This window comes from Aulostomus chinensis, chromosome 7, assembly GCF_037954235.1.
Source record: "Aulostomus chinensis isolate RoL2024-O1b breed Wild chromosome 7, RoL_Achi_v1.0, whole genome shotgun sequence".
NCBI classification, from domain to species: domain Eukaryota; kingdom Metazoa; phylum Chordata; class Actinopteri; order Syngnathiformes; family Aulostomidae; genus Aulostomus; species Aulostomus chinensis.
The window spans coordinates 25,685,278-25,698,431 of NC_141326.1; the positions used below are offsets into that span (position 1 = coordinate 25,685,278).

The 13,154-nt window shown below is 41.9% G+C and overlaps 1 protein-coding gene across 10 annotated transcripts in view; it reads left to right on the forward strand.

The window, feature by feature from the left end:
- The window catches only part of ppip5k1b (diphosphoinositol pentakisphosphate kinase 1b), a 46,075-nt gene extending 34,547 nt beyond the window's left edge, over window positions 1–11,528 (forward strand). For 8 of the 10 annotated variants that reach the window (XM_086209546.1, XM_086209545.1, XM_086209549.1 and 5 more), the window contains 3 exons: window positions 3,770–3,907; window positions 4,440–4,553; window positions 7,434–11,528. In XM_086209546.1, coding sequence (XP_086065672.1) covers window positions 3,770–3,907; window positions 4,440–4,553; window positions 7,434–7,525 — 344 coding nt within the window. In that variant the 3' untranslated portion in view covers window positions 7,526–11,528. Of the gene's footprint in view, window positions 1–3,769; window positions 3,908–4,439; window positions 4,554–7,433 lie in introns of those variants that run through there. The other 2 variants (XR_015117203.1, XM_086209553.1) reach the window with 2 other exon arrangements.
- Window positions 11,529–13,154: the final 1,626 nt, after the last annotated feature.

Here is a 13,154-nt window from a genome sequence, read left to right on the forward strand (position 1 = left end):
ACTTTCCATCCTGGGTAGTGGGTGCCACATCAAAAAGGCCCTGAAACAGTGCATTTATTTAACAATGAGCTGTGTCTGTAGATTAGTCAAGCGTTGTGGAACCAGTCTGGCCCTCGCACTGGGAGGTCAGCTTGAACTCCACCGGATCGCCTCCGTTCGTTTTTCTGGCCAGGTGGCAGATATTTGAGTGCGTTGAAAGATCTGGGTCATCCTCTCATCCTCATTTTAATTGGCTAATTATTAAATTGTGATGGTCTGTTCATAAACTGCTGATTTTGAAAAGTGTTTCTGGAGCACGTCCTGGCACATTGTTACAGCTCAAAAAAGCTTCGGTTATCCTTTGCCGACTGACACGACTGTCGGGTATTTTAATTTGCCTCAGATGTTACTAGAGAGGATTTTGGGGGCATATTTTGATGCCTGCCAACATGAACATTTATCACTGTTTCCTTTGCTCTCCTTCAATTGGTTAAGATCGCATTATATGTTGCCATTGCTCTAAGATGCAAAGCTAATGAAATGCAGTTGGGTTCTACTTATAAATGCAAAGGAACAGTGTTACTCACAGATGAGTGTGAGTGAGAATCAGGGACGACAGGTTTGCGGCTCATTTCCACTTCCTGTTATTTGGAAATTACGTTGGACCCAATATCAAATTATTAGGACCCCCAGGTGGGTTTTAAGAGAACGTTTTGGGGTCCCCACCATCCATTAATCAGTTAGATATCACATAATGAGCTGAGACGCACATTAGAACAGATGCGATTAATGAATTTACTTTTTAACTGATTGATTGATGTTGGATAACAACAGTTGCTCTTAATATACGTGAGCAATAAAAACTCAACCAGAAGCATGTTTTTAGTTGTGTTGAATGTTTGTGTTCTGATAATTATAGTTTTAACACTCAATATAGTTGAAAAGTGTGTGCGTGCGTGCGTATTCTGGTTGTATTAGTCAAGAGTGGTAAAGCCTGTCAGTTTGGCCTTAGATTTATGGTTTTCGTCTTCTGTGTTTGTTTCCAATAACATGTATGAAACACAGTTCTAATTTGCCTAACATGTACCTCTTCAAAGTGATTGTTTGATTTAATCTCACTGGTCAGCAGTCAGGAATATCCATCCACACCCTTTAGATTTGTAAATGAGGCCAAGCACGAGTGTATAAAAGCGCTGCATTTATGTGATAGGTACAATATGTTCTGACGGTTGCAAGTAATGCATAGATAATAGTAATTTGAACATCATGAGAGGTTCAGCCTGTGTCAGGGTTAACGGCGCAAATGTTGAAGTACTGCAACCGTGATGTACTGAGTGCGGTAATGCTTGGGGCTGTGGTGTGGAGTTCATCAGGGCTCCAGCCTCGGGGAGGAGTGATACCACTGTTCTTCCGTCTTTGTGTTTGCTTGCGTTGGCAAATGGTTGTGTGAGTGGTGCAGTGAATCATCAGTGTTTTCTGCTCCTGCTGAAACCTGGTGCGTGAGCTGAATTTGTTAACCGTATGGAGATTGAGCAGCGAAGGCAGGGAGGAGGGAAAGGTGATAAATACCATCTTGTGGGTTTTTTTTTTGGTATAAATCCTGTTTGAAAGTAATAAGAGAATAAAAAGAGAGGCACGGTTGAAAGCTATTTAGTGAAGCTAAAGAGCAAGATTCAGACATCAAAGCGCGGGTTTTCATTTTGATCTAATGAGTAAAGAAGCTTTGGGCAACATCCTTTTTAAAAAAAGCAATGTTTTATTATTAATGGAGAAACGCACCTTAAAACACGTGTTGAAGCAGCTTCCTGAGGTGTGTTTCTCCTCCGTGTTCTGGTACATGTCAGGTAGTTCGCCAACGGGACCGTGAAGGGTTTTGTGTTGTGTCATCACTACCGTACCCATGAGGATCATTTACACCGAGGCAATCTCAGAAAAAAACGGTGCTATTGAAGCAATTGTTGTCTTGGTCCCTCTAGACCTGGAATTGGTTGTTTCTATTGTGTAGGTGTATTGGACCAGCAGTTACGGTGTTGTAGCCGTAGAAAAATGACAAATCTGAAGTCCTGGCAGCACATTATTTATGGAGAAATACACATCTGACCAGCATGCTCTCTTGAGGAGATGTATGAAATTGAATGATTGCTTTACCCTCCATCTCTTCCCTTTCCCCCTCAGAAAATAAAGCTTTATCATAGTGTTCTTTGCCGGGCTGCTCTGAATGTCACTGGACTGTATTTGCTGGATGGTTTTTATTGTGTAGAAGCTTGCCGCTGCACATTTTGTGCTCACAGGTAGGGATGCACGATATTCCTTTTTATTTTTATTTTTCTGATATCTAGTCCAACTGGTTTTCCAAGGCAAGCTTTATAATGTGATTACATTTTTTTGGATCCTGAAATACACGTTAACATTGTGATCAAATGTGTTTTCCCCACACAATATGTTTGTAAGGAATGACAATTGTCTGTGAATATTGTCGTGCATCCCTTCTTACTAGCTTCTCAGCCCAGGGATGCATATTGTTTATTTATTTCTTTATTTATTCATGTTTTGCAGTAGCTGCTCAAACTGACTTTTTTGAAATTCATATCCAACTTTTCCTCAAAGTGTTACTTGAATATCAGTGTGCAAATGAAGTTGGCAACGGTGACTTCACGACGACTGTGTCTGACAGTGTGCGTCAGGATGCAGCTGCACTGTTAATGGAATATTGACTCACCGAATCATTCTGCTGCATGTATGTCCGGCTCATTATGTAGAGAGTTACAGCTCAATAGGCTTTTTCCAAAAAAAAAAAAGAAATTGAAATGAGATTGTTCCTCATCGCCAGTGACTACAGTTAGTCGCACACCACATCGACCATCTCTGACTCGCAGGATAATCCTAGCATTTTTGAATGTGGGCTCTCCCTCGCCGTATATTTTATGTTCACCAGGAAGAAAAGGCAGTTTGGGATTTTTGTCTGTAAAAGAACAGAGTGTTTTCATCCATGTGTAGCGCAACTAGTCCCAACTTCACTATGTCCCTGTCCTCCACAGTTCGTCTGTGAAAGCATTGCAAGGTGGGACATGTCATTTTTGTTCCCAGAATTGGGAAATGCAAAAAGATTTCCCTGCAACAAGTCAGAGAAGGAAGACTCGTCGCCTCATGTCATCAAACAGCATGTGGTGTGTGTGGCGGAAACAAAAGCACTTCTAATTTGATGCAAACCGGCTCTCTCATAGTTCCTGGTCATTGCATTCACTCTGCACCCGTTATTTTTATTTTAAAGTGTCCTTTTAAAAGTTCATCTAGCGTACACATAAATTGTTTTAGAGTTGAACATATATATGATTGACCAAATATGTTTAACCTAATAAATATACATATCTACATTGTATATTTGCAGTAAAGGAAATTCATCCACACTTCCACTTTTAATATGATTTTAAAAATAAGGAAAATTAACACCTGCCGCGAGGCTTACAGCTGATTTATGTTTGCAGACATATTTTGGCATCAGGTGAAGCTACTGTGAGATGTCAGACAGAACTGTTGGTACAGTACCAGCTACTGTAGATGGTAACCAACCACTAACTGAAGACCTCATTAGAAAACTATTGTCTATCTAATGAGCAAATGCAAATGTTTGCTTTTTTTTTTTTTTTTTTTTGGACTTGCTTGTCAATACGGCATTTAATGAATAAGCAGAAGAGCCAACATGCACAGAGAGCTCTAACGTCACCTCTGCTACTCTCTAGTCTCATGGAGGGGTGGTACGAACAGCTGTATTTGCATATCTTCACTGCAGGTTTTGAAGGCTGCTCTATGGTGCCCTCTATCTACCCACTGGAGACACTGCACAACTCGCTCTCACTGAAGCAGGTGGACGAGTTCCTCAACACGGTGTGTGAGAGCAGCAGCGAGGCCCACGCCAAGACCATGAGAGGTAGGACGGCCCCTGTGGAGTAGCCTAATGCAACACGCAGTCTTCTTAAGTTCTCCAATATTCGGATTCTTTTATGGGAGGAAAAACAAAGTGCAGTAGGACCCCCTAGTGAGTCCTGACATATAGAGGATGGCAGGTAGCTGGAGGCGATCCCAGGTGAACTGGGAAGGAGGAGTATGACCTGGACAGTCAGGCACAACAGCTCACACTTTCAGGGAGTTAAGCTTCTACTTAAGCTGTACTGTCCTGTGGTTTCTACTGTGCTTAGGAACCTGGCAGACAAATGCAAGCATGGCTCCTGCTGGCAGCAGGTTTTTAACCCTACTTGCATGTGCCCTGGATTTATAAAAAAAAAAAAAAAAAAAATCCAATTAAATTTGGAGATCATCTCTGAATGGACAAATATAGACTCGTGACAGTAGAAATAAGACTTTAAAAATCTTATGAATGGAATTATTTGCCTAAAGTGAAGGGAGTTTCTGTTAATGACATTTTAAAGCTTGTGTTTTTTTTTCATCTGCCTTCGCTGCAGCACTCTCCAGCCTGTTTGACTCCCAGAGCCAGACATCTCTCTACAGCCCCCAGCAAGCTCTGTCCTCCTCTGGATCTGAGACGTCTCTCCGGCCGCCGAGCCAGCCTCTGTGGCGTGAGTGTTTAAATGATTTTATGGCATTATGCAACACCAAGGCCTTGCTTTCATCTCCTCTGATATCTACTGGAAGACCTTGAAGACAGTGGTAAAATCACAGTTTGCTGCACTTGCACGTAAGGAGTTCAGGAGTGATTCGCCAGAATATTTACTTTGGTTTGTGAGTTATTTACTGTTTTAATTTTGCATTTTATCAGAGATTCTGCCTTTAATAAGGTTTTTAATCCTCGGCTGTTGTAGCAGAGGAGCTCTGCGGCCAGACTGGTGATGATCCAAGCAGCTCCTGTGTGTGTAAGTGAGTAACTGTACACATCAGGAGCTGAGCGATGCTGGGATACATCATGCATGCTCAGCTAAACCTGAATGAAGATTAATTTATAGCTGTACCACCCCTCCTCCATCTCCAGCATGACCATCAGACAGTCAGTAGATGTGAAGGAAGGCCAGTGGGAACAGATACTTGCACTGGTTCACCGTGTACCGTTGATACACAGCCGGCTACAGAGTATCAGTATTGTACAGAGGAAGTATTGTGATATATTGCCGCACTGCTTCTCTTCCCACAACACAAAGTGGCTTTTAAAACAGCACTACCTCACTCTTTGTTTGAGAGCGTCAATTAAAATCTTTGATTTTCACAAACATACAATATTTTCACCTATTCGTTTTTGTAAAAATCCATCCATTTTCTTCCGCTTATTCCTGTTAAGGGTTGTGGGGGCTGGAGCCTATCCCAGTGGCTACGGGCGAGAGGTGGGGTTCATCCTGGACAGGTCGCCAGTCCATCACAGGGCCAACACATAGAGACAGACAACCATTCACACTCACATTCACACCTACGGTCAATTTAGAGTATCAATCAGCCTCGTTCCCAATTGCATGTCTTTGGATGGATAGGGGAGGAAGCTGGAGTACCAGAGAGAACCCACACGGGAACAGGGAGAACATGGAGACTCCACACAGAAAGAGCCCATGCCTGAGCCGGGACTCGAACCCGGAACCTTCTTGATGTGAGGCGACAGTGCTGACCACTGCACCACCGTGCCACCTTTTGTAAAAATCGTCCACCCCAAAACTATCAGATAAATTAGATAGAGGCTAAATGTAAGTGTGTGACAGGCCATCCGGTGGGATTGGTGAGGAAACTTCAGTAAAGTAGGACTCAGGGAGAACATGACAGCCCCTTTAACAACTCAGGTTCTCCATTTTTAACATTACCCCCCTCCTCCTTTTTCTTCTCCTCTTTCTATCAGTCTGTGTTTATATCCCCTGTGTGTTGAGGTGATTAATGTAGCCTCTCACCAGTGTTGTTGATAGATGCAGCCTCTGCCTCCAGAACCACTTGTCACGCATGTCTACTTTTCATCCGCCGCCGATGTGTTTTATTTGCGCTGGCCCACTCTGGGTGGCATTCTCAGCCCCGTTGCCTACACATCTGGGTGGCTGTAACACCTGAGAACCTATTTAACTTTGTTCATCACATAATGCACTGGCAGAGATGCTGCAGGGTAGAGACGGATGAGTAGGGCTCATCAAGGGCAATCAAGTATACGTACTTGGCATTTTTGGACGTGTTAGAGTTCGCAGACTGTGCCAACTTGCGTGGTCTTAAAAACCGGGAGATTCCTCCTGTGTTAACTTGTGTTTGCCCCCAAACACTTCTGACCAATATACAGTGAGAACATTCTACCGTGGGTTGCAGTAATCGTGTGGTGATCCGCTTTGAAGAAGAGCCTCAGGTTTAGTAAGAGGGAAGGAGAAGGAGCTATAGGTATGAAACCAGCCTCAGACAATCGGTCCGTTATTGATTGCATTTCTTTTTCCTTCTGCTTTGTCTTTATGTTTGTTTTATCCCTCGTTTCCCTCTGTGTTCATTTAGTTTTGTATTTTTCCAGCATTACGGATTAATTTGAAAAAGGTGTATGATTTGCGATTATCTTGACTGTTATTCCAGGAATTATCAGTTGAGTGCCATTATTAATATGTTGACAGAAAAAAAAACCATTTGAAATAATAATAATGTGAATTAACAAAAATGGTTTCCTAAGTCTCTAGAATATCTTTTGCAGGCTGGGATATATCTGCAGCACCGCAGAACTTCATATAGAGAAGTATTTGGTGATACTTATGGCCTGTAGCAAATATTGCACCTCCTGTAATGTGGATATTGTATGAGACTGCACTGCGATTTTGACTAAATGCCGGATCCCAGCAGTGTGCTGCAGGGTGTGTGGTGCTGTCCCTCACTCTTGGAGATTTGCCCCTCATCCCTTCTGTCTATACGTTGCATTGCGAGGGAACACCGTCTGATGAAGACCATATTTGGAAGACATGCCGATTTGACCTCAATGAGAACACAATCAAACCTCCGCAGGCTTTGTGTGTAGTGTGATTCTGAACGAAAAAGGCCCGGTTTGCTTTCATTTTGTAAAGAATCAAGGAAAAACATTATTGTGCTGATATTACACATGGATAAAACACATGGAGATATATATATATATATATATATATATATATATATATATATATATATATATATATATATATATATATATATATATATCTCCATGTGTTTTAATCAACTTCTCCATGGCAACAGGTGACGAAACAGCACGAGGATGAAATTGTTTATTTCCTGTTTTTGTACCAGATCACTCCCCCTGCTTCGCTGTGTTCACTCTGTCCCTCCACATGACTCACATACAGTAACATGTTGTCCACAGCGTGGACGGCGAGGCCTCAGGACAGCAATTAATGAAATGATTACCTGCTATCTGGAGAAGGGAACAGTCTGAGATGTTTGGTACAGTTTCAGTGTAAATCAGTGTATCTCCGAGGGTGCAAGATGATAAACTGTATTTCTGTGTTTGTTTGAAGATGGCAGCATCCCCTCCAGTGCTGTGTCCAGCGCCGGACCCTCCTCCCCGATCACAGAGAGCTGCACCCTCAACTTCAGCTTCAGTGAGTAGACTGCAGCAGAGAAACAAGGACTTATGGGTATCTGGACAAGATCTGAAGACTCCTCTGTATTTATTCAGCTTTCCTTTTGTGCTTCTGCACACATTGACTAAGAGACACTGGGGGTGATGCTGAGTCTGGACAGAGGCACTTAAGAATCCCAAATATTCCTTCTTGAACTGTACATGGGCTGCAGCTCTGCACCAGACAGCGACTAAACACTGGAAGGTTCTGAAACGCTGGAGATATCAGCTGTGGTGCAGCAATCCTGCCTCAAGCCAACATTCAGTCCAGTTGTGCCTTTATTTCACCGGGTCCCAGCCTAAAGGGCCGTCCACACCAACAATAGCTAAGTTAGCATCCACACTGGTGAAGGATGACGTTCCATAAACACCGGTGCACCCAACACGAAATGCGGCATAGTTGGCTTTCAGTGTTTCCATCATTCATCAAACGGCTCTGTAAGTGATTCCAGTAATCCTGTTATTATTGCTATCGTTGATGTCTGGATCTGCCTGAGTTGGACTGAGTTGTGAAACAGCGTACGTCGCCATCATTGATGGTGTGGACGGGCCTTGAAACAGGGCCAGCACCTGCTGTTGTGGGCTGTTTTACAGCATCTCTCCCGGACGCCGGCTGCCTTATTCCTGAGTTTACCTGCAGATATTAACACATCAAGTATCACCCGACATTGATTCACATTTGAATTTAGAGACAAGTTTTTCTCTCTCTTTTTTTTTTTTTCATCCTCATTGTTGCAATGCAGCAACACCTCCAGCAGACCCAACTCATCCCTGCCTCTCAATTCAAGTGAGAGGAAATGAATTGACTGAAGTAGCGTAGCGTTTCAGACACAAATGTCTGCAGGTAGGTTGAGACGTTTCGCTCCTGAGGATTGCAAAGACACATAAATAACTCTGCTATTATTTTACAGCGACTCCCTGGCACGGACTTTATTCTGAAGCCAGATTAAACTTCAAACTATTACCAAAGGAGCCGGTACAGCCTAAAAATAGCTGACTGCAAAAGGCAAAGCCGGACATCATGCAAGTCAGGAGTCAGACACTGTTCAAATTTTAAACTCATGAATCTCAAGAATGTTTGGGAATGTATCATATCATTGGATCCACTCGTGAATTTTGCCTTTTGGTACTATTTGTTGACAGGGTTTTTAATTTACTTCATGTAACCAAAACAAGACTTTTAAAAATAGTTCTCTGTATTCGCACCAGTGAAGCCAGCTTGATCAACACGTATTCGTCTGCTGTCGAGTAGAAGTATTTCTTAGTAAATGTGCCTTTAAGATGTTTTTGGATAGGAATATTTAAGACTGAGTATTGTAGACACAGAGGAGTTCCTGCTGTATTTTTAGCTTTTATTCTAGGGTTGCTGAATCAATTAGATTCTAAGAGAACTTGCAGTATAGATTTATTTTAGTGTTAAAGGGAAAACCACTTGATTGAAGTCAGTACTATACGTGTCATTGGAACTACCTAAATACTGCAATTTTCTTCTTCTTCTACTACTACTTGTTGTTTTTTCAATTGATACCAAAATTGGACTCTTCGTTTGTTGTGTTGTCAAAAATAATTACATGTTTGTGTTTTTAATGTTGAATTTACCAAATGACTGTGTCAGTGGTGTAAACGGTGTTACTCAGGTAGAAATATGACAAACACTTTTAACATGGGGTTTGTTTTTTTGTTTTTTTTAGTGTGTGTGTGTGTGTGTGTATGTGTGAGTTTTTAATCAACATGTGACTGAACTGCGGGGTCATTACAATTTCATTCAATATTTACCAGAGATCAACCCAGTAACAAAAGTCACCTTGTTATCCAGAGTGTACGGTAGAACGCTGTGATTCCTGGAATGCTGAAGTTTCATAAATATACAGACACGAAAATGCGTTTCTGAAATACCTTTGGATTAAATACAACATGTGGTTCAGTGAAGAGTAACAGAGAAGTTCATCTTGTTTAAATCATGTTATTTTATTTACTTCTCATGCCAATAAAGATTGGCCTCCCGGGCCTGGAAATACAGTTGGAATGTATTTGTAGAAATCTGACTGAACCCTGAATTACTGCCATTTATCAAACCATCCAATGATCAACCTGGTTTTTTGTTGGTTTTTTTTCCCGGTCAAACTCATGAACCTGCTATAACAAAAGCTGCTGTGTAGCCCAGAAGTTCAGGTTGTTTTGCTACAAATGTCAAAATGCGTTATGTTGTCGTAACAGCAGCTCCCCTGCCCTGCCGCTGCTCTGGAAACCATTTAACTAAGTGACTCATTTTTGAGTACTTTGACGTTTCATTCATCCACTGCATGATTACACACTTTCTGATTCCAAACTGACAAAAATCATGAAACCACAAATTATCATTATTATTATTATTATTATCTTTTTTTTTGTTGTTGATGATGATTCTAAAATAAAAAAATAAAATAAAGTTACATGGATTTCACAGGGCCCTGCTGTGGTTGTGGACAATTTACTGATGAAGCACTGTCTGTGGTACAAAGTGGAGAAATTAAAAAAAAAAAATAATAATAATAAAGGTGAAAATCTCCCTTGTTCACTTTAAAAAGTCCAAATTGAAATTGAATTGCCCCCCCCCCCCCCCCCCAGGTGAAAATACTGGTTGTTGTAGAACTGAGCAGGACTAATTATTAATGCTGTTGTTGATTTTAGTTTTGTATTTATGATTGTTTAATGTGTTATTTGACATCAGCTGAGGCCAGGTGTGTTTGGCTGCTAGCGGACGGTCTCACCTGTAAATCTCTGAGTTTCAGGAAGGAGGCGGAGGCCTAATAAACAACCCAACGACAGAGACGCTTGTTGGATGTGTGTTTCTGTGCCGCCGGCCTTCCTTTACGGTCTCAGTGCAGACGCGTTTCACTGCTTATTGCCTCATAAACCAAGACACCGTCTCCTGCTTCATACCTGGATTGTCACTCCTCCTTTGTCTATCAGTCTACTGTATCCCTCTATCTGGTTTTGTTTCCTCCTTGTTTCCTTTCTTTTTACCTTAATTTCGTCTCCTTTCATCTCTCCTCCGTTCTTGTTTGCTGCTCACCTTGTTTCCTCCGTCGACTCTTTGTTTCCCGTCTTTCTTCTACCTTCCATCATCTTCTCCTTCCTTGTTTCTACCTTCTTCTTTTTTTCCACTGAATTTCCTCTCGGCTCCTCTGCTTTTGTGGCTTTCCTCATTTCTTTTCCTCTTGGTGTATTTCTTCACCTCTCGTAATTTCCTCACCTCTCCGCATGTCGTTCCCTTCATCATTTTCTTCTTCTTTTTGGTATCCTTTCTCATCTCCTCACCTCATGTCATCCAACTCCCTGTTTTCCATTACCATCTTTCCTTCGCTCTCTCTCCCTCTTTGTCAACCCTCTCTTTCTTCCTCTTCTACCTTTCTTTCAGTGCTACTCTGTTCACCTACCCTTTATATAACGTCTCTATTCTTTCTTTTGTTCTCCCACCAACTCAGTCTTTTCTTCCTCTTTCACCTCATCTTTTTTGCCATTTTCTTTCCATTCATTTTCTCATCCTTTCCACTCATCTTTTTTCCATCTCTTGTACTCCTCATCTTCCTCTTTTCATCTCCCACTCCCTCCTCTTTCCACTCCTCTCCTCCCAAATGACTTTTAAGAATACTGATGACTCATGCCTCCTATTTCTCCCATGTGTTGTCATGGCGACACCCCCAGATGTAATTGACTCCTTCTGAGCAACACTGGTTGAATGGCGAGAGAGAGAGAGAGAGAGAGAGAGAGACACACACACACAGCCCGCCAACTCACCGGAAGCCAAAATCTGATGTCATTCTGCCTGTCTGGATGACACGTCTGTTTTTTCGGTTTTATTTCCCACATTCACACACTCAGTCCATTCATTCGCTCTCTATCAGCGCATGCACACACACACACACACACACACACACACACACAGAGCTAAATTGTGTCGTTTGACAAGTGGTTTCGCTGAAATGAAAAAGAGTAATAAAGCTTTTGGAGATGGAAGTTAAAAGCCTGGTCTTCTGATGTTTTTAAAGTGAAATGAAAGCTCAGTGGAATTGCAAGTAATGGTGGTGCAGTGAGTAACGTGACCGGCATCTGTAACTTTATTAAAATAAAAGGAAAAATGTTGTTGTTCGGAGCGAAGTGGCGTCATATACAGACCGAGGACTCCAGCCCAAACCTCCACCAAGATGATGCATCATCACTTGGAGATCCCAAACCAGATTGTGAACCAGCGCCAGTTAAGTTCCTAGAGTAGCTCATATTATGTGGAGGCATAAAAATATTAATTTAAAATTACTAGTTGGATATATAAGAATTAAACAAGCTGTTATTTATTCGTCCAGTCAAACAATAACTGATTGGGGGCCTTTTGGTCACGTGACCTTAAAACGACTTTTAAAATATAAAAAACATTGGTGTCAAGTAGAAGAAGCAGTAACACGCAATAAAAAGAGGTGTTTTACTGCATATTTGCGGTACTGTAATAATATCTGGTGCAGACTACGAGCCCCTAGGTCACCTAGAAGCTAGTGGGGAAAAAAACTAGTGAATTCTTCATGAAAGTGGTCACGGATGAGATAAAGTTAATAAACTGTGGTGCAAAGAGGTGTGTTATTAGTTCAGGCCAACAGAAATGATGGAATGGCTTGATTTGGAGTTCCCACTGTAGGTCACATGACTTGAAAGCTATTGAGAAAAAAAAAACCATACACCTTCACTGTTTAAGAGGTAAATAGGGATGGGTTGTTTTCCCCATGGCATTTTAACTGTGTATAGAAAAATCTATATTTATGAGTTGAGCTTTTAAAACTCTTTCCATGAAGCCGAAAAAGAATGAAGTGGAACATTTTATATGTGAGACATGAAGGTTATTCAGTGGAAAAATTAACGAGAAATGGAGATTTACTGACATTTTCTAGTCTTAAAAAATACAAAATAACAACAACTACTTGGTTTTCTCAGGGTTTTTTTTGTTTTGTTTTGTTTCTCGTATATTTTAAAACCACAGGAAGTCACTGCATCTCAAACTTTATACTTAAACGCTGCTTCCCCAAACGCGAGGAGTGGAAGGAGGGAAAGACCAGAGAAGAGAGGAGGGTAATTATCAGTTGTGCTGATGAGAGAATTGCTATCAAGCCGAAGAGGAGGGATGCAGGGAGCTGTCCAGATAGACCTTCAGTGCCACTTCTGCACCCACAGCCTGTCCTCAACTCCCCCACGACCCTCCTCCAAAATAACAGGATGGTAAGGGGGGGGGGGGTGAAAAAGAGGAGGAGGAGTTGTTTCCTTTGGTGATGTGGCAGCACAGCAGCACCCACCAGGGAGCCCAACTTTATGAAAATAAAAATCCCTAGCAGTTGACTTTCTTGGGGGGCCATTTTGTTAACATAGCTAAAAGAATCTGCTCTTCTTTTTCATGCTTCATCTGCAGATATTAAAGCAGCAGCAGCAGCAGCAGCTGCAGGTTGACACGATGAAACAAGCCGTCCTCTCATCCCGGGCTGGAAGGAGTCTGCTGCAGCTTCAGGTGTAGATGTGAGTCCTTAAAGGGTGATTTTTGGACCCCAAATTGGTTCCACCGCTGCTGAATTAGTTTTTCGAATTCACAGAGAGAGAC